Raw genomic sequence first — 20,755 nt, forward strand, 5'->3', positions numbered from 1 at the left:
CAAAGATGCAAGTGTCAGATGTCCTGTCAATTTTTGCTTTTGAGAAGTTTAAGCTGGAGCGTACCAAGCCACAAACTCACATTATGAGCTATCTCACAGCTCAATCCCTCCTAACAGTAAGGTAATCCCCTCTTTCTCCAGAGATTCATTTTATATTTGCTCTTACTAGTTCATGTATTGGAAAGGGAAAAAAATCTTCCTGGCATGTAGGCATCGGGCACAATAAACAAACATACATCCATAACTGATACACATAAAGACCTTGGTCCTTCTGTACCCTACAGTGCAACAGCTTTTGTTACATACCCAGCATTGTAATAGCAGATATGTAAGATTACCATATTACATAAAAAAGATACCAAGATCCTATTTAATTTGCTGTTGCAAACCTCCATTCCCATTTGCTTCATAGTCAGCTCCTTTGTTTCCTACCTCTCCTCTCTCTCCTCTTCAGACCTCGTACTTTGATCTCCTTGAGCCATTCCTGCTGCTCTAGTCTTCTCTCTCCCACGCTGAAGTTCAGATTGTGTTTAATGAGCTTATGAAAAATACTTTCATCATTTCCCTCTGGCCCCAAGTTGAAATTCTCCCTGCCATTTCTCAACTGCTTCTAATTTGCCAGAGAACCACCAGCCCTGACACGCACTGCCACGGAGCTTATGCACCAAAGCAACAATCGCAGCATCAGTGCTCAGCTTCACAAAGATCACGTTCAGTCAGTTGTTAGCAGTGCCTCCACAGGCATATCAAAAATTAAAATCATACCAGGAGACAGAACCAGATAGAGAAGTTTTACACAAATCATCACAATAATTTCCTTTTCCTAGTGTGAGTCTGGGTTAAAACAGCAGAAAGATCAGCCACCAGTTTCTGCAGCTACACCTATGGAGACCATTTGCCATGACAGTTTGCCAATTGGAAAAAAAAAAAAAAAAAAAAGCAGTGGGAGGAAAAATTTTTCTCCCCCCTCAACATACCTCTGCACTCCACGAGGAATCCCCAACTTCTTGCCCAACAATCTTTCACTACAGCAGTCCACGAGTCTCTTGAGGGTGTACAAACATTCACGGAAGGTGGAAAAGAAGGGATAGTGACTAAGGATGCACAGAGAAGTCAGGGTGCTGTTCCGAGAGCGATGGCTGCCTTTGGCCAGCCGCTTGCTGCGTGGTGATCGATTCACATCTGGGGTAGACTCTGTACTTGGAACCTGCAGCGAAGAACCGCTCTCTGAACTCTCGGTGCCCGCATCCTCTGGGGGTGCAGACACATCCCCAGATTTGGTGGTTTTCTGTCCCTCCCGAGCTCGGTGTCCTCCCGTGCCTTCTCCCTTCTCCTTAGGTACTCGCTTCTGGAAGGAGCGGTAGAAGTTGACACAGATTCCATAGCGAATGACTCCTGTATCCTTGTCTGTGAGGGTGAAGACGAAAGAAGTGTCATCACGGAAGCTCATGCGTTTCTGCCGCACACTCAGGCATCCTTCTGGCTGGCAAAAGAACACAACGTCGGGCGGCAGAGGAAAGTCCACGTGGTCTTCTAGAGGATAACGTCGGAGCAGCTCAGGAGTCTGAGCAACACTATCACTGCTTGGCTGCCTACAAAAACAAACAAAAAAAAACAAAACACGTTTACTTGATTAATGCTGCTAAAATCTTTGGTATCTCCCTAATGACATGTCAGGGGTCTGCAAGTTCAGCTTCATCTTTGGTTCTCCTCAACCCTAATACCCAGGGGAAGAGCAGCACCTCAATCACTAGCCACAGTTCTCAGTCACTAGCACAAGCCCAAGAACTGCAGAAAGCTTAAATAAAAGTCTACACCGTCATTACCAAGGCCCAACAAGGAGCCCCTCTATTCAAATTTGACTCAGAAAACGAGTTTCAAGAGCATGATATCCCCAGGGGAATAACATATTGCTATGTTTCCCTGACTTTGATTTCCAAAATGAGTTTAACTGCATGGGTCTCTGGGGAATACTCGGGTAGGAAAGACACTGCTCAGCAGATGAACAAAATGAAAAAGTTAAGAGAAAGCCCTCTACCAGGGCCTTGTGCACCTATTGCATGTCCATGGAATTTATGTAGACCTAAAATGAAGACATACTGACAACATTTGGACTGTTCCTAGAGAGGTTTCTACAAAAATAATAAATTATAATATCCTGCCAAGGCAAATAAAGGGGGACCGTGATATAGGTTAAAACATTATGTCAGTCTTGAAAGCAACACCACGATTTTGCCAAGCAGGAAGCAGCTGTGACAGAAGCGTAACACAGCTAACAATACTGTGAAATGATGTATAACATATAATAAGTTTTAACAAGTCCAGCAGAAATGCATTGTAACCACAGGCTGAAAAGTAGAGGAAAAAACAAGAATGGTAATACTTTTCCTGGATGAGTGTGGGAAGAGGATGAAAGCAAACAAAAACAGCAAAAATAAAGCTGCCTTTAGTCAGATCAACAGTCAACTGACCAAGTGATCCAAGTAATACAAAAAAAGATGTTAGTTTATTTGGTGAAGCACATTACAACCTGTTGTTGATTTTATTAACCCTAAGTAACATTGGCTTCCATTCAGTTAGCAACAGAGTTTTTGACAAGTTCCATGAACGCAAAACCTCATCCTGTAAAATTCTCATTAAAAGGTTTTAACAAACGTGTGTGTGTGTGTTTGGTTTTTATTTTTTTTAGTTGGATTTAGAGTGTAAGCTACTACAAAAGCTGGGTAGTCGTATGCAAGCCTACTTAAGACCGTGTCTCACCAATCTTTGTACAGCAAATCACTAATGGAACACAAACACAAGCAACAGTATCTATACCTGATTCCTCACCGAAGGAACAGCTTGTTTCAAGGCATTAACTAATTTTCCTACCACCACTTTCCCATGAAAGTTACCCAAATAACTGCCAGAGAAATAATATTGTGAAAACCAGAAAGCAAGGGAAGAAAAATATTCCCAAAACAATCTCTCTCTGGCTTGACCCCTTTGCTATAAAGTCTGTCCTCTTGCCATTTTCTACAGTAATTAGGATTTAGTAAGCACAATACTAAATGGGATGCAGGAGCCCTGGCTCTACCATCACTCTCTTGAGAGACCTCATGCGAGACATTTTCTCACCTTAATACTTTAGATTTGCCCATTTCAAAATAGAGATGAAACTTATTCATCTCTTATCTAAGAAGTGCTGGATTTAAAACCAAAACAAGCACAAAAATAAAAAAAGCACCACCAAAACAAACCAACCAAACAAACAAAAAACAGACAAATAGCAACAGAATGTTTTTAATTTACAAAAGAAAATCAATGGCATAAATAGTTCTGCTGAACATAGTTCTTCCAAACAAAAAACTTTATTAAACTAAAAATAAACATGCTTTAGTAAGACCTAAATTGGTAACAAAATCTATACTGCCTGAACGGTTAAGTACTGAAATATTGTAAGAAAATAAGAGCCCTAAAATCTTTTATGTATCAGTATCCACTAATGCATCATCTGTTAAGAAAAATGTCAAATAATATTGGTACTGTTTAAAAAGTCTACTTGGAAATAAATGGTTATAAAAAGTCACCAACAAAGTACCAGTTAATATATCCTAAGGTCATGTTTTTGCAATACTATGAGCTACAGACAGAAAGACAGAGTCTTCTCAGACACTTAGAAGAGTTCTCTCTAATAAAAAGGAGTACTTCCAGAAGACATTGCCACTTGTGTGCTCTGGATAATGAGATGGGATGGTAAAGCCACACAGAGCTCCTAAGGAACCGGCAGTGGAAGTTACTTCAGTCAACTGCATCTCTTACCAGAGACACTTGTTGAAGTGCCTAATAAGACAACAGACCTCTAAGCAGTAGCAATGTAGCTATTGTTGCCTAGCAAAAAACAGAATTGATGCTAGCAAGTCCTTAAGTGAGGACATCAGACACTGTGAGCATCACTGGAGGAGGCAGTTAACATTTCTTCCCTCTTCTTCACCTAGTTATGTTCCACCTCTCACAGAAAAATCATGGTTATTTTTCTACAGACAATAGAAATAATTAAACTATTGAATTATTCTGTCCAGAAAACACAATAATAAAACAGTTATTACTTAGGAAATTACTTCATTTCCTCCACTTAGCCTATTTCAATATTGCACCCAAAGCATTTTGAAAAGAAAGTAGGAGGTAAAGCAACAGGCTGATGCACATAAAATGCTGATATTTAGAAACGAAAGTACAAACATTTCAGAACACACCATTAAAGAAACTGGCAGAAAGTTACCACATAAGCTCTGAACAGAGAAAAAGAACATTTGCTGAGCATCTGTGTATTAGATATAGGGTATATGAAATGTGGGGTTGACATGTGTCCTGTTTAAGTAGACAAGCATAAAGTGTTATTTATTGATGACTAAGACAAAAAAAAAAAGCAATAAAATATTAAAAGGATTCATATAGTTCCTAATAGGACAAATGAGTATTAGAAGGAAATGTGGCCAAGTAAGGTAAGTTTCAGACTCATTTTTAAACTGTGTTTACAGACTACAGTCCAAAAGCTAAAGAAGTAAACCCAACCAGCATTTTATTTCCGTGTGGCTTTCAGTGTTTTCTGTTTGTGAATCACCCTGTCCTGATGTCAGTGGAAGCAAAGTTGTACAGACTCACAAGCTATCAGTCATACATAAACCGGCTACTCTTAGTCACCCTTTGCAGACCCTTGTAAAGGTCTAAAGACCATGAATAAAAAACCTCTGACTGCAGCAGTATCTTTCAGAAAGTGGCCTAGGCAAGTACATGCCCCCTTTTTGCACACATTCCAGTCAACAATTCTTCAGCACAAAGCATGGCCTCATCACTAGATGCCTGGCTATTTGTCGTGCTGCCCCCCACCCCACCACCTCTACTGCCTGCAGAAAAGCACAGCTGAGAATCTTCTCCCTTACCTGGCTCCAATGATAACAAGGTAGTCAAGTAACCGAGGGCAGCTTTTCTTTTTCTGCACCATTGTCCTTGACCCCCTCCCTATGTCATCTCAGTGAGTTCCTGTTCATGGATTCAGCAGTCGGTTGTCCAGTCAGCTGTGACCAAGTGCCCCGGGGAGCGATTCGCTTGGAAATGTCTGGCCCGTTCAACCTACGATCAAGAAAAGCACAAGTGTCAAAGGCACAATCAGGAATACCACTTACACATATGTATTAATTGCATTCCCCCAAAGCCTGTGTTCTGGGTAGCTACAGACATCCCCAGACCTCCCTCTCTTCACGAGTATAAATACACAAAATGAGATTTACTTCCACTTCGCCTGTTTTGAATTGCTCATATTAATAATGCATAGGCTCAGAAAGTCCTAACCCCAAGCTGGTGCATCCTTTCTGAACCTGCACAGACATCAGAATGAGCAGCTCTCCTTAACGCGCTGGGAGAAATCTCTACCAAGGCCTGGCTCTCAGCATAGCAACAAGCTGCAGTTTACGGAGGGAAGCTCAATTACAGCACGAGTTGCTAATGGGAAGACAGGAAATAAAGAGTAAACAGAGTGTTATTCTCAGCACCAGATGATACTTTGCTTAAGGTGGAAGTAGGAGGTGCTTTCCAGAGGACACAGAGGCAGCAGAAAGTGAGACCGTAGTTAGAGCAAGATGATCAAGAAAAGGCACTATCCAGAGCGTCCACCACATGCAGAAACACAGTAAGGACTGAATGAGGCTTTTCCTCTCAGGTGTGATGGAAAGCAAAAATATAAAAAGGAACCCAGGGTGGTTTTGTTGCTTTATTATTATTAATAAATAATAGTAATACAGGAACTGTTTACATGTAGCCACAAAAGCAAAGCAAGATGAACCACACAATAAACAAGAGGATCACAAGAATGACCGCAGACAAGCAAAGAAGCCTGTCACTGGCAAAGAGCTATTCATGAAATGGTTTGAGGCAACACTGTTGTCTAGGCAAAACCCTGGGATTCCCATGTGCTTGGGAAAGTAGCCTTGAAATGGCAGCTAAACACAATTGAAGCAAAAACTGCCACCTGAACTTAAGGTGTCTGGTAAGCAACATAGCTAAAGAAGGGGTAATATCAAGAGAAGCCCAGCTAGATGTACTGCACCTCACCATCCCAAACCCAATGACATCCACGGCCCCAAACGACCGCGATCCCACCACTTTTTCCTGTGATGATACAGACCTGCATGCTGCAGCTTGCAAGAGCAGAAGCACTCCTTGTAAATCATACTGAAGTTTTTTTCACTGACTTTATTCCATTTCCTTGATCTTGTACATCTCATCTTGTACAGATGCTCAAACTGTACTACAAGTTAACTGAGCAGCCCACTAAAAGCATTAATAAAGCTATTTTATGTTTAAAAAGAACAAACAGATTGTCTTCTGGTGTGTATTGATAACGAGGTTTCTATTTTGATTTATCTTTACCTCCTAGAGCTAACACAGAATACAGAGAATTATGACTGTACTAAAACCTTTCAGGTCTGCAACATAACATTTAGATTTTATTCATATAAAAGTAAAACAAATTTACTAACAAGCTGAAAACCTGAGTAAAATGAGGTAATTTTCTAAATGTTTCTCACATTACTTCACAACCAAAAGCTAGGTAAAGGCACTGTAACCATCAGTATCTCATAACCTCATTCAAAGCCTAGCAACACATCAGCTTTTTTTCCAGCCCTTCGTATTTCATGCACAGTTGGGGAAGTTCATTCATTATCCGTCCAAATAGCATTAAGAATAACACAAAAAGTCTACGAACGGGTAAGATTTCCTGAAAATGAAATGCATACTAGAAAGCATTAATTATAGAGTAAAAAAAAATTAAAAGGAATCTTACACATCCCCTCCACTCCCAAATATTTTTTAAGACTTCATGGTTGGGTTTCAGTAGATCCTAAATTACAGTTGGGGTAAGGTCTGTAAATGACAGCGATATGAAACACCTTCTGCAATATTTTTTATAAATTATCTTCTCTGAACAACAGGCACAGGAAGCAAAGCTCCTGTTTATTCATTTTAATGGTATCACTGAAAGCCTTGCAGAATTTGTCCTGCGACAGCTCTTGATCCAACACCCACTGTGAGTATCTTGCTGTACACAAACTTGAGAGGAACAAGATGAAATCGGGATGATCATATGGTTATTTTGCCTTCAGTTTTGAATGACAACAGACTAAGTGAGAGGCTACAAGAACAGAAGAACAGAACTTTAGCTCACCCCTCAGTGACCTGTCCATATCCTGTGTTTTTTCTTCATTTGCGTAGCCTGGAAAACATTTCTTATGATTGCAATTCATACGAGCACAAAGAGGATATCTCGTCTGGAAGATGAAGTTTTGGTGAATTGGAGCAAGAGCTAGAAGAATCAGAATGAAGTTTAGGTATTTTTTGCCTTCCTCTATTCAATCTCTTCTTCGCAGATTTAGTATTTAGAAGGGTGATAACAACTAAAGAGCATTAGATCAGCATTTGCTGGAACTCACCTTCCTGCTCCTGGTTGCCACTGGACACCAGGGTTAACTTGCAGGAGCCAACACAAACAGGCTCCACAGTCCTGCCTCGCTCCTTGCAGCTGCCCAGAGCTCGCTTTCAAGACGCGCTTTGTGCTGGTACAAGAGCTCGTGCAGTGACATGATGAAGCAGATCAGGGAACTGATAAGGACTAAAATTAACACCCTTCTTTCTTTCTTCTTCCTTTCCCATGCCACTTTAGTTTTTACTGGGTTATTTCTGTAACTAGATTCACCAAGCGGCCACACAAGTGCTCGTGAAGGCACAAGGAAGAGGTAGGAGCGAGTAGCTCAGGGATCACGAACTACTACTGAGCTCACTTCTCTGCAGGCAACGAGGAGGTGAAGTAGCTTCTTCCTCAGGAATTTGCTATCATCCTTCCTCTAGCTTTTACAAACCGAGTACATTAGAACTGAACGAGACCAAAGATGGAGGAAGATCTCAGTTGCTTCTCTCATTTCTTCATGTTACTTCATGTTACCACTGGGACCTGAGGATATATGTCTGAACTGAGAGTATCTTGGTAGTATCTTGGTACAGGTTTTGACATCGATGGCCTGCTCTCCCTCTCAAGCTCCTTGAACTCTAGCTTGCTTTTTCTGAACTTGTCTTCTGCAGCGTGTTCTCTTTGTACGAACATCTTGGATGCTGCCCTTTGAAGGCTGCACTGTCAAGCAGAATTTGAGAAGAAACTGCCTGTAACTGCGACTCAAGGAAGGGGAAAGAAGAAGCGAAGGCCACCACAGATGCATACTGCATGAACACATCGTGTTTCAGAGATCAGCACTGTTTAAGCAAGCACTCAGAGGGACGGTGAACAGGTTGGTGAGAATGAGCACTACCCACACACCACAGCAGCTATCAGCAACCCTCATGAGGTGGTACAAACTGACACAGTAGCCCAGACATAAAGACACAGGCCAGAGCCAGCACTGCTCATGGAAAACCCATGGTTTTCCACTAACTGAGACAAAAAGTGTTCAAAACAACACTTCTATTACTGGTGCTACACTACTCTTCAAAATTCCCCAACCACCCACGTTTCGGTTGTGGTAGAACTTCTACAGGACAAGCTGTGTGGTATCCTGCAAGCTGAAGTCCTCCCAGAAATAAAAATCTCTGTGAACACAGCAGGGAAAGCACCACACCACAGGACGGATATAGTAACAGGACAGAACTGCAGAAGCCTCCTTATCAGTTTAGAGGCATCCGCGTCAGACCGATACCCCAGCATTAGTCCCCCGGGAGACATGAACGGTGCGGCGCCCATCTCATCCACACCTCGGAGTCTCCAGCCATTGCTGAAACCTCTTTTCTTTCTAGATGCACAGCTAGAGGAACAAAGTCATTAAGTCAGAGATAACTTGAACTCCAGCTCTAACAGACCAGCCTTACACTCACCTCTATGATAACATGCATTTAAAGGACTCATTTGCTCCAAAGGATGATACAAAGACAGCAGCAGATTATTTTCCAACAGGATGCTAAGCCCTCCTGCCTGGTGCTTCCTCACCAGTTTAGGATGGTAGCAGAATGAGGTCTGTCCTTCCCTTATCTCCGGCTTTTATCTGACACAAGAAACATACTCAATTACAAGTACATGGATCTTAGAATATAAATTGGGGTCAGACAATTCAATTTAGTAAATGCATAAATAAAGAGCATACAGAGGGGCATTGATATCTGAGAGAAAAAGGAGGAAGCTCATGAAGAAGACAGCAAGAATTACAGGACAGAAGCCATATGAATTCTGGTTCATTGAAGCCTCATCTTGCAAAGGACCAGATTTCCAACCATGTCCAGAAGGAACAATTTTCAGTTCTAAAATATCATCGGAACATCTTGAATTTCTATTTATATTCAGCCAAGACAGCGTGTACTCAGCTCAGATCTATAGCCAACCTTACTGAGTTGTTTACTGAGAAATCAAGACATTACACATGAATTGAACTGAACCGAAAGCTGAAGCAAACACAGATATGGCCAGAAGCTTCAATGCCCCCTTTTTGGTTGACTTATGTTTCATTTTCTCATGTTACACACCTTGAGTACACTGAGGGAGCTACTTCCAGCCGTGACCTGTTTTAGCACATCCTACTTGTGCTTCTATTAAGCTTTTAAAGAAGCAGACAAGCAGTCCCCATTTTGTATTAGCCATTTTATACCTTTGCTGCTTAACACCGCTGTAGTTTTATACTTAAAACTATGCACCATCCTTCGGAAGCCCATTGTGCTGTTTCTCCCCTATCCAGGCACTATGGTGGCTCCACGAGCACAACGAACACAGACAGGATTGCACGTGGCTTGAGAACACCCCCTCCTCCCGAGCCTGATGGAAGAGCTTGACAGAAGATGGAACAATTTCTGAAGTCAGACCTGGATGGACTTGCTATACTGGTGCAGCTGCTTCGCCTGTGCTACCATCCACCTTGCCAAGAAAGCAGTGCATGCCAATGCTGTGACTCCCCAACAGATACTAGCACTGACACAACTTGGGGAGAAAAAAAAAGGTATTTTCAAAGCATTGCAGACATACCTAAAGCAGACAACGGTACACTCATCTAGCATAGGTAGCCTACAATGTAGGTGTGGCTCCATGAAACGCAGCGGTTCCAGGTATCAGAACCCCAGCAGGGAACGGGACTGCAGGGTGGTTCTGAAAGCATCCTCCCCAGGGCACAGGCATCGCTGGCGTTAGTAAGAGCTCTTACAGATAAAACAGCAGATGAATCCCAACTGCTTCCACTTCTCACACATATATAAACGGTTGAGAGACAGGATGTGCCAAGCTAGATTAAAGAAAATTATAGTATCAAGTGTGAAAACAGGTTTTGGTGGTACAAAAAGATGTCCTTAGAAGCCCTTCTGAAGAATGTGAGCAACCCAGAGACCTCTTGCTTTCCTCCTACAGAAGGATGATATTACCTCACTGCGTCCTGCACACATGCCTGACACTGCTGACACAGCCAAACATCTTCAGCCTGCACATTGGTTTCTAGCAAAATGGAGGTGGCTTGCACAGCCAAAAATAGGCCTAACGTGACCAGAGCGGCTTCACAAGCAGAAGCATCACACGGCACAGCCAGGAGCCTTCTCACAGCACCACAAGACCAAAGCTAGGCTGGTTCAGGGTCTCAGTTGCCATGGTAACAGATTTTGGTGTCCTTGCCATATGCTGGCCCTCCGGCTGCCTCCCTCCTCGCTTCCCCCTGCTCCGGCCAAATGTCTGTGCGAAGCAGCCGGCGGCTGTACACGCGAGGCCACACCACACATGCACAGGCTGTGAGCAGAGCCACGGGTAATCTGATTCAGATCAATCTCCATAGCAACCCAGCCTGCAGTCCCCAGATCCCGGCTGCTGGCCCTATTTATAGAGCAGCGGCCGCGCTCCACCGCCACGGCTCCCAGTGCTGCCACTGCCACCGGCGGCACAAGAACCGCCTTGGGGTGCCCTCAGATGTGCCCCAGCAGCTGCAGGCCCCTGAGCTGGATGGCAGACTGGTGTCTGCAGCGCATTAAGAGCCTCCCAGGCGGTCGGGTTCTCTGTGTGCGTGAGCACGGAGCATCAGCAGTGGTTACTGCTCACCTAACGTGAGGCCCTACCGCGGCTGATTAAATCCTCTCGTCTAGGTACGCACACGATGCTGCCACGGACGGCTGCTGCCACCAGTTCCTTACTCGTGTTCAGAAAGGACGTGCAAAACATGCCGGCACGATCAGGCAATCCTAACGGGAACTGGCAGGCAGCAGAAAACACAAAGGAGTCGTCCCCGTCCCAGCGGTCCCCGTCCTGGAGGCGCAGCTGTACCCAGCGGCAGCTACTTGAAAAGCACGGGGCTCAGGTGTCCAACTGCTGTTTCCAAGAAGAAAAAGGAAAGAAAGAAAAGCCGAGACCAAGGCCTTGCATTAGCCATGAGACCAGAAGGTGAGGATGAGCGGCACGCGAACACTGTGATCCATTTTATTCTACTGCACTCCTGGGGAAAGGCATCAGGGATACACTAATGCAGGAGAAGCACATGCTTTTACTTTTCTCCAGCTGCTAACAGAAAGGAAATGTCTGACTGTAGCCTCAGCCCTGTCTTCATTTTAAGCACTTCAATTTAGGTTACAGACCCTATTCGCCTCTCCTCCCTTACTGCCCGAAACAACCCTTCCATACCCACCCTGCAGATCACGACTAACCATCCTTGTGCAGAACACAAATTCTGGCTTAAAAACCCTCTTGTAACCCAGCCAGCCCTCTGTACAACAGCACCATCACAAAATACGAGAGCCACCCGTTATTTCTACCTTCGGCCTTTCATCAGTCCTCAAGTCTCCACTAGCATCCGCTTGTACACTTTGCAAGAACTTAAAAAAAAAAAAAAAAAAAAGAAAAAGCCAACCCAAAACTACAGAATGCCCTTGAACTAAATTGGCTTCATCTTCTGCAGCCACTACGGGATTCTCATCCTTTTCCAAACTGGAATTGCTTCCAGCTTGAGTTTTGAGCTGGGAAACCTCCTCAGGGCACTGGAAGTGGGTGCAGACCCCCGCTCACCCTCGCCCCTCCATCCAGCTCAGCATGTGACAACCCAGCCACGGTTCCCGTAACGCGGCCACCTGCGGGTTTTTTCCACAATCCCAACACTGCAAACGCACGGCCATAAAAAATTAACCAGAAGACAACAAAGCACACGGCATCTGAATTGAGGAAACTGCTGGACGCAACTGCTAAATTATTCAGAGTCTCAGTCTTGCCCCGGGGCCTCCCCCAGGCATGGGGAGCAGCGCTGGGAGTGCCCAGAAGAGCCTCCTGCAAGAGGCAGCAGAGCTGCGGGGCCAGAAGCAGTGAGGAGCACACCAGCATGCAGGGTTTGAGCTGTGACACTACCCTCTGAGCAAGAGACATCTCTGGCGATGCCACCACCAGCAGGCACGGGAATTCAGTTCTTTCCTGGACATGGGCCGTGCCAGCACAAGTGATGGGTGCCCCCAGATCCTGACAATAATTCAAGGGGCAAACTCACAGCCAGCACGGAAACACCGAAACATTGCTCAGGATAATGAGAACTGGAAAATAAGCAGAAGCATTTGAAATAATTGAGTTACTTTGCTGCTCTCAGAGCCACAGAAGTGGCGCCCAGAAGCTCCTCCTGTCTCTTCCGTCTTATCTGAGAAACGCTCAGTCTGTCTCCCTCCATGTGCCACCCACCTTAATTACTCCTTCCGCCTCCGTGCCTTCCCCTCCTTTTCATAAACACTGGGACACAGCTAAAATTCCTACTCTAAACTGAACCTACTATTAATCTGCGTGACAAGCGACAGCACCAGCTGGTCCAAACTGCAGGGAAAGCAAAGAGAAAAGCCCGCTCCCTCCCTGCCAGAGCTGTGGCAGGGGGGAACCACAACCCCTGCTGGCTGCATTTGACGACTGACACGAGAGCGAAGGGAGAAAGGAGATGGTGTGGAGGACAGAAGACAAACGCCCCAAGCCCCAGCCCCAGCAGAGCAGGGTTTAACCACTATCAAGAGGAAACAGATGCAGACGCTGCAGCAGAGCGGCTCGGTGTTTGTGTGCGAAGCAATTCTGGTGAGTACCAGGGAGTATCATTATCACCAACCCTCCTCCTGTTATCTGATGAGCTGCACCAAGGCGAAGGAGGCAGAGCTTCCCATCCCGTGCCACAGGACACGGAGCAAGCAGCACAGAGCTCAGCAAGCAGAGACGTGGGGGAGCTGGTGTCGAAGCTGCATGTAAGGTGGAGAACAGCCACGTGACACCAGCAGTGGGAAATTTGGCTAGACTGGACGGGAAGCAGGATGCTCTGCTGTTGCTGAACTCGCAGACACGACAAAGAAAGTGCAGAGATTAAAATAAAATCGTAAGACTCTGCTCATAAGACAACGCCGAGTTCTGGAGGCCACCAGAAAGATAGCATCAGCCCAGCTATCTCTGTCCCATGTGTAATAAAAACAAGGCTGATTTCCTGATCCTCACAAACACCACTGAGAGCGAGCGTTCAGAAATTAAGTCTTAAACAAACCAGAAAAGGTAGATCGTGACAAACATCACAGGACAGATCCAAGGCTAGGTGATGACCAGCTTTTTTTGGGGGACTGCCCCAGCTGTGAACATTGAAGGCTGTGGAAGAGATGGAAAACCACAAGACTTTGTTCCTCCCTGCGACACTGAGGTGTTATTTCTCGTGCTGACGTGGAAGAACACCAGTCTCTCACTTGACACAGCATCTCACAACCCGCTGGGCCCCAAAAGGGAGCCACCCCATTTGGGTGCCCTCGGCCACAAGGAAACACCGAGCTCCTGGCAGTGCGTGCATCGTGTCTGCAGTGCTGCGGGGTTTGTGGGTTTAGTAGCTACCCTAGTGCCAAGAAACAAACGTGGAGCACATCTCTCGATTATCAACAGTAATACTCGCGTGGTCGTGACAGATTTAAAGGCCTCCAGTGACAGAGAACCTGATCTCTCTAAAATTAGTTTCTATCTCAGCCAGCAGAGCACAGACTAGCTGAATTGCACAGGGCCAGTTACAGACGGCAGTAACTTTGAGCAGCAGGTCATCATAACAGGCTTTCATAGCTCCTGAGGTACAGAAGGAAAAGCCACAAACCCTTCCAGGATCAAACAAATACCACAATTACTCCACAGATTAGCGGATTATCCCATTAAAAATGCTCCCTTCCAACCAGTGCCTCACGCTACTTATTTTTATTCCACTTCTTCTCTCGGTAGGTCGCTGACGATGCTTTTCCTTCACTAGAATTTATACCTTGAGGTAGACGGAGATTGTTTAAGCAGTGGAAATGGCATTAATCTTACATATTAAGCTTTCCTTCCTGTTTCTAAATGCTTTCTTACACATTAATATCGCATTCTGGTTGCTAAATCCTTTCCTCACTCCTACAAATCCCCATGCAGGAGCTGCAGTCTGTATTTCCTACCTTTGCGTTGAATAATGATGTCAAAGCCCTTCTACTAAGGGGCTCGGAAACGTAACGCAGTACACCTTAAACGTCACCACAGCAAGGCCAGAGGACATCTGCAGGAATTAATCCAGGCTCTAACATATGCACGGCAGAAAGGAACGCTCGGCTCTGCACCTAGCCGTGGCAGAAAAGTGTCAGCTTCCATCTTGTGGGCAGGTTGGCGCTACCCACCCAGTTAAAACACCACAGCGTGGAGCGATAACGTGACTAAATGTAATGTCAGATGACTAAATTTTGCATCATTCGCTACCCGTACTCAGGCACTGAATCTCAAACAGTATTATTCCCCCCAAAAGAAAGTCATTTCTCTAACAGATTTTTTTTCCTGCTATTTCTCCCCACACATATTACCTCAAGTGCTGTACATTAAGACCTGTAAGGAGATTTCTTCTCCCTGAATTCCGCAGTACTTGTGACTTTCTAGTTTAATACCAGAAATTTTCATATATATACTTGTGGTTTTTTTCAACTGACTCATTGCAAAAGATATTAAACAGACCAGACAGAATACCTCTGCAAAGATATTTTCTAACACATCCCACTACATCCAACTTGATGATTCAGTAAGGTGAGGGAATGAGCGATAAATTAGGAGCCTCTGTACCCCTCTCCCCAAGCTAGATCAAACCAACGTTAACTCAACGCTGACATCCTGTAATTAGCTACCGTGGCTAGGTGGGCACAGCTCACTGTTAAAAAGTCTCTGAAACTTACATTTCTCATCTCCAACAACCTTCTGAAGCAGACTGAAGTTGGACTTCATCATAGACACAGCCTGTCTGCATGCAAAGGAATTACAGGACGGTACCAAAGTTGAAGAAGAGGTTTGCCCAGTAGAATATCTACGTACATTTCTTCTGTAAAAGCTTTAAACTAGAGGACCTATCTTTCTGCCACCTGTTACACAGCCTTTAGTTCACCACCATTCCTAATTTTACCACATAACACATGCATCATCAAAACATATCCTGGCCACGTTATGCATCTTGTATAGAAATCATTCTTTCAGCTGGGACATGATTTCCCTTTTCCTTTTAGTCCATCCAGTAAAACTAGAACTGCTTTAAAAGTAGTAACAGTATGGAGAGCAATGCAAACTCACAGCTTGGAAGAGGAAGATGTTAATGTGGTAGAATCGCAAACGGCCAGACTTTCAGTACATCCACAGCACTGCTAGAGGTGTGTACAAGATCTGCTCGTGCAGACAAGACATGTTATTTTCCAACCAAAAGCGTGCTAGAGACTTTCTAACGATTTTCCATTTTATTAAGCACACAGTAAGATGCATAAGGAGCATATAATTCATCGTAGGGTGTATTAAACTGGGTCCAAAAGCTATAAAATTTCTAATAATATGACAGTAAAGCAGAAGGACAATTTTATAGCCGGAACGATCGATCCGTTCCAGAGTTACGCAACACGCTATCAGATGATGGCAAGCTCAGATCTTGCAAAAACTGCATTTTCACCACGCCGGCTGTCTTGGACGCTCTCTCTGATGTGTCAGTGCTGCAGATTTTCATTAGTGCTGAAAACAGCCAGCACGTCTTGTGCCTGCCCAAAATAGTACCCAAGGTTCAAGCAGCAGAAAGGCCAAAAACGGAGGCGCCTCCCAAATAATCAGCGTTTGGATGACATTGGCTCGGTTACGTGACCCTCAGGACACCACAACACATCCTCCCTCCCTCGCTCCTGCCCGGCGGTGGCCAGCTTTTGGCAGATAAGCGATGCTGCAAGGCGCAGAGCAAGGACACGGGCGAGCACGCCAGCCCAGAGGCTGACCGTGGAGAAAATGGCTGGCCTGCCTGGGAAAGCAGGGCGTGCGGCCAGCTTCACAGCCCACCTCTCCACCACGGGCACCCAGGCTGCTCGGTGTGGTACCCGGGGGGAAAGGGGAAAGAGGAATCGCTTCCCTGTGGCGCTTATCGTTCCTCCTTCGTTACCGTGGCTCCACACCGCCAGGAAGGCAGCGCTCTGCCTCAGGAGGCGAGCCACCGAGCAAAGCGGCCATTTCCAATCGGGATTAGACATTATTTCCCCAGAAATTGCCCAACGCCGAGCGGATTTCCTACCCCCATTGTCTGGAGGCGCAGCAGGACGCGCTGCCCTCAAGCCGAGGGGCACGGAGGCGCCTTCCCAGCGGCGTTACCTCAGCCATCTCCTCCTCAGCGCCTCCCTCCCACCTGCCCCTGCCCTTCCCGGCCGGGAAGGACCCAAACCCGCTGCCGGCACCGGCTCGGCCCGGGAGAGGTGCAGGCGGCCCCCGCTGTGCCCTGGAGCCGCGGGCGGCCCCTCAGCGCCGCGCCGAGATCACCTCACGGCCCCCGCCGCGCCGCCCGCGCTCACCTGCGCCGCCACAGCCTCCGCCGCCGCCCCCCGGCCGCTCTGCGCCGCCCGGGCAGTTCCGCATCGAGCCCCGGGAGCCGCGGGGAGGGACAGGGGGAAGGAGGGAGGCAGGGCAGGGCGGAGCGGAGCCGCACACCGGCCGCGGGGGGGCGGCAGGTGCCGCCCGCAGCAGGGCGCAGCCGCGGGGCGGAGCGCGGGAAGGCGCTGAGGCGAGGCTGAGGGGACGGGCTGTGGGGGTTGGTGGGGAAGGGAGACCCCAAAATGCCGGCCTTACTGCCCCTACAGGCAGCCCCCAGGTGAAAGCTCATAGCAGGCGAGGCCCGGGGCTGCCGGACAAGATCGAGGTGGAGGTTCAAGGATTTCTTCCAAGCGCTCACACGCTGCATCACCACCTCCCTTTAACAGCAAATGAACAAAATCCTAAACGCAACCACTAGCGCCACTGGCATCCCAGTGGTTTAAAAAACTACAATAAAGTGCAAAATGGTTAAAAAAAATAAATAAAAAATTGTTTTGTTTTTACACAGAGCACAAAACATTTGCGCTCTCCCCCTCACAGAGGAATTGGGATTTCAGAAATCAGCCCGTCTGCTCCTGCTGCCCCCATCCATTTGAGCCAATTGTGCAAACACAGCTTCCTTCCTTCCTTCCTTCCCTCCCTCCCTGTCACACACCAGTGACACTTCCAGCACCCCACAACCTCTCCAGCAGCCAAATTAACAGCAAACCTGAAACAGGTTAGGGACAGAGACTGAGAGCAGTAGGTAGCATTTAGCAAATATTAAAGCACCACTAAGCTCAAGGCAAGTTTTTCCCTCACACTTGCTTATTTCACCTCCTCAGGCTAATGTGGGAAGTGGCTGTAAAACTAAAAACCAATTCTGTACTCATTTGCACTAAGAAAAATAAAGAATGTAAACTAAGGACTTACCTTTGCTTACAGGATCCTGCACGAAAGCATAGAGAAGCCAGAGTCAAGGAAATTCACTGTTTTCACAGCTGCCATCAACAGCAGCATTACTGGTTGTAACTTGAAAATCCTTCATGCTTCTATGCAGCTTTTATCTTCAGATTAATAAAAAATGAGATGGCAGATAGCTGCTCAAGCTGCAGCTTCAAAGCAGCGCCTGTTACTGGGCAGCAGCTTCATTGCCATTGCCTCTTCTGGCTGTTGACAGCCTCGTTTGTCAGCAAATCCTTGCAGCAGGGCCCAGCTGTCCTCTAATCCATGCAGGGCTGGCTTGAGCTCTTGAGGTCTGCTCATTATGCCCCACCTCACACCCTGCTGAATCTCCTGTGGCTAGTTAATAGTTAGGACCCATATTTCAATTTTGTTGAGCTTGGCTATGCAGAAAGTGGAGTGGAGCACGTGGAATAAAAGGCTCAAATTCTGAGCGTAGCTCAAATTAAGGTAAAATATGTATGGATAATCAATAGCCTCACAACATTTGCTTAAATTCACTCATTTGCCAGCTACAGCACAAAGAAGGGTACATTGTAGGCTAAAATCTCACACTAGAGGTTAAAGGAAACTGCCTGGGTTTGTGCTGTTATTTTTATTTTGCTATTTCCTGCTTCTCCCCAACCTATATTCTCACTTTCTTATCAATTTAGAGTTTGTCAAAAACATTCCGCCTTCCTCCAGTCTAATGAAGGAACAACAGAGAATGCCAAAATCCCATATTAGGCTTTATTCTTTTATATAAACATTAACATTTCTCAAACAGATTAGTTAAAAATACAGATTTTAACAAGAATTTTTGCAATTGCAATGAGTTATAAAAAACAACAGATTATTTTACAGATTGTTACAAGTGCTTTACAAAGGTGCAGAGTGAAGGCCAGTGGCAGGGGACCAACCTCAAGTGCAAAATGGACACAATACCCTCACCACGGGCATAGCGCTCAGATACACAGCCAAAAAACAAACAAACAAACAAAAAACAACGAGCCATTGTGAACCTAGGCTCTTGGGATGCTCACCGGGCAAGCAAACAGACCCCTATGACAGAGAAGGCTTATGAGACTAAGCTACCAGGATACTTCAGGTTACATCTCTGAGATCTGCCATAAGATGTTATTTCTTGGAAAATAAGGAACAGGTTTTGGAACAGTATATTTCTCTTCTGTCAGACAAAATATTGCTGTAAATCCTAGAATACTTGAGGATGTGGATACTTAAGAATGTAGGGCATACATCCAGCGTGGATCTCACTGTGCCCAAAGCGACAAAAGATACAAGACCCAAGAGTCCTTCTAAAGCAGTTGGCACTCCTCACACAGCGGGAACCTCCATATCCCACGACAATCACTAGAACCTTGAGCAAGTACCTTGGAAAGACTTTGGCATAAGGAAGAAGATGCAAGTGGATCTGGTTACACTCAATGTTCCTGCAACCCGCGATCTGAGTTGTGCAGCCCATAGCTTACGCAATGCCCACATATTTCACTAAATGCAGCATGTCCTCTTCTCCTTGGCAAATACATCTTCACACTCACCTTGGAACACATGCCACATGCTCCAAATTCTTGGAAGTTTCTGAGATCCTTCCACCACACCTACCTTGTCTAGGTACCAGTCCTTCCCACCTTCCTCTCTTCTCTTCCACTCCTAAAGATCAATATCTATGCCCTGATTTGTTTTGAACTAAAGTTTTCCAGGTGTTAGCAAATCAAAGGTAAAGTAAACTGTTTGAGAACCATCATGAGATAAAATTGCAATATATTATGTTAAAAAAAGTCCACTGCTTTATGCCTGACGTCTTCCTGATGTACAAATGTTCCCTACCCAGAGGACCTCCCTGTTAGACAAAGGGCATCACACATTAGAGGAATCTTCTTTCCAAAGAAGGGTCAGAATGAAAGGGCAACTCTAGAGATGAAGTCTCATAATAAAGAAATAACAGCTACTTCTCTTGGAATCTTTGTAAAGGGCAGTACGTACAAGAGATTTTATTTATCGGAAACCCAGTGAAACCCCTAGAACATCCACATTGACTTCCCTGAGCTCCTCAGATCCAGGTACACTGGGGACCCTGCAGAAGCCTTTTGAGCTGGGTTACTCTCAACAGAGATGGTTTGGCAAGTTCCTGCAAATTCATTTTCATAATCAACAAGAGAGGAAAGGATCAATGGGCCAATCCCCAGGACATGCTTAGAAAAGAGAAAGAGACTCTGAAGAAAGAGGTGTATGTGCGTGGGGAGGGTCTTCATTTCTACCGTTTTCAGATGTTTCATGCTACTCATTTGGGGCGTGGGCACTACATCAAAACCAACCCCCCCATCTGATCTACCCCAGCTGCCTCCTGCATAATCTCGTGATAACACTGCAACCCCAGGCTCATCACTCCCTGCACTGCCTAGCCCAGAGTTCAGTGCTTTGGAGAGGGGAGGCTGGCTTCTTGTTAGCAAAGGCTGGGACATGGCGTTATGTCGGCATATCAGTGCCCTGGGAGCATGCAGTCACTCATGCACATCCCAGATTTCTGAGAGCAGGGGAGGGAGTTTCTTGTCCTGCAGCCGAAGGGCAAACACCTGTTCAGAGTGGACGTTACTTAGTGTCCGAAGACTGACCAGCTTCATTAACATCCGTGGAAACATCAGGTGGTCCTGCAGGGTCAGAGGAATTGGCAGCTGTTAGTAAATACAGACTAAAACTTTAAAAGGAAAAAAAAAAAAAAAAACAGATGATGCATTGTAAACACAATCCCCATTTCCTCCAGAACTGGCATCCTCCAGCATGTGGCAGTGTAGAGGAACACAAACACTACACCGTGTCCCAAAACATGCTTGCTAACTATGGAACATGATACAGGACAGCAGGCTGTGACAGCTCACAAATCCTCCATTTACGGCTGCCACCACACAGCCACAGAAGAGAACAGCGTGAGAGTACAGGCAGTAACAGATCTGCTACAGACAT

General features: G+C 45.7%; 2 protein-coding genes across 37 annotated transcripts in view; both read right to left on the reverse strand.

The window, feature by feature from the left end:
- The window catches only part of MADD (MAP kinase activating death domain), a 65,949-nt gene extending 48,043 nt beyond the window's left edge, over positions 1-17,906 (reverse strand). For 30 of the 33 annotated variants that reach the window (XR_011097285.1, XM_068684830.1, XM_068684825.1 and 27 more), the window contains exons 1-3: positions 16,834-16,991; positions 4,923-5,112; positions 978-1,592 (exon numbers count right to left, since the gene is read on the reverse strand). Coding sequence is in view for 32 of the 33 variants with exons in the window: in XM_068684830.1 (XP_068540931.1) it covers positions 978-1,592; positions 4,923-4,984 (677 nt within the window). In the remaining variant the exon portion in view is untranslated. Of the gene's footprint in view, positions 1-977; positions 1,593-4,922; positions 5,113-16,833; positions 16,992-17,764 lie in introns of those variants that run through there. The other 3 variants (XM_068684840.1, XM_068684838.1, XM_068684839.1) reach the window with 2 other exon arrangements.
- A 603-nt stretch (positions 17,907-18,509) lies between these two features.
- NR1H3 (nuclear receptor subfamily 1 group H member 3) overlaps positions 18,510-20,755 on the reverse strand; it is a 29,846-nt gene continuing 27,600 nt past the window's right edge. For all 4 annotated transcript variants that reach the window (XM_068684844.1, XM_068684847.1, XM_068684845.1 and 1 more), the window contains exon 9: positions 18,510-20,442. In XM_068684844.1, the coding sequence (XP_068540945.1) occupies positions 20,296-20,442 (147 nt within the window). In that variant the 3' untranslated portion in view covers positions 18,510-20,295. The remainder of the gene's footprint in view (positions 20,443-20,755) is intronic.

This window comes from Anas acuta, chromosome 5 (genome assembly GCF_963932015.1).
Source record: "Anas acuta chromosome 5, bAnaAcu1.1, whole genome shotgun sequence".
Taxonomy (NCBI): domain Eukaryota; kingdom Metazoa; phylum Chordata; class Aves; order Anseriformes; family Anatidae; genus Anas; species Anas acuta.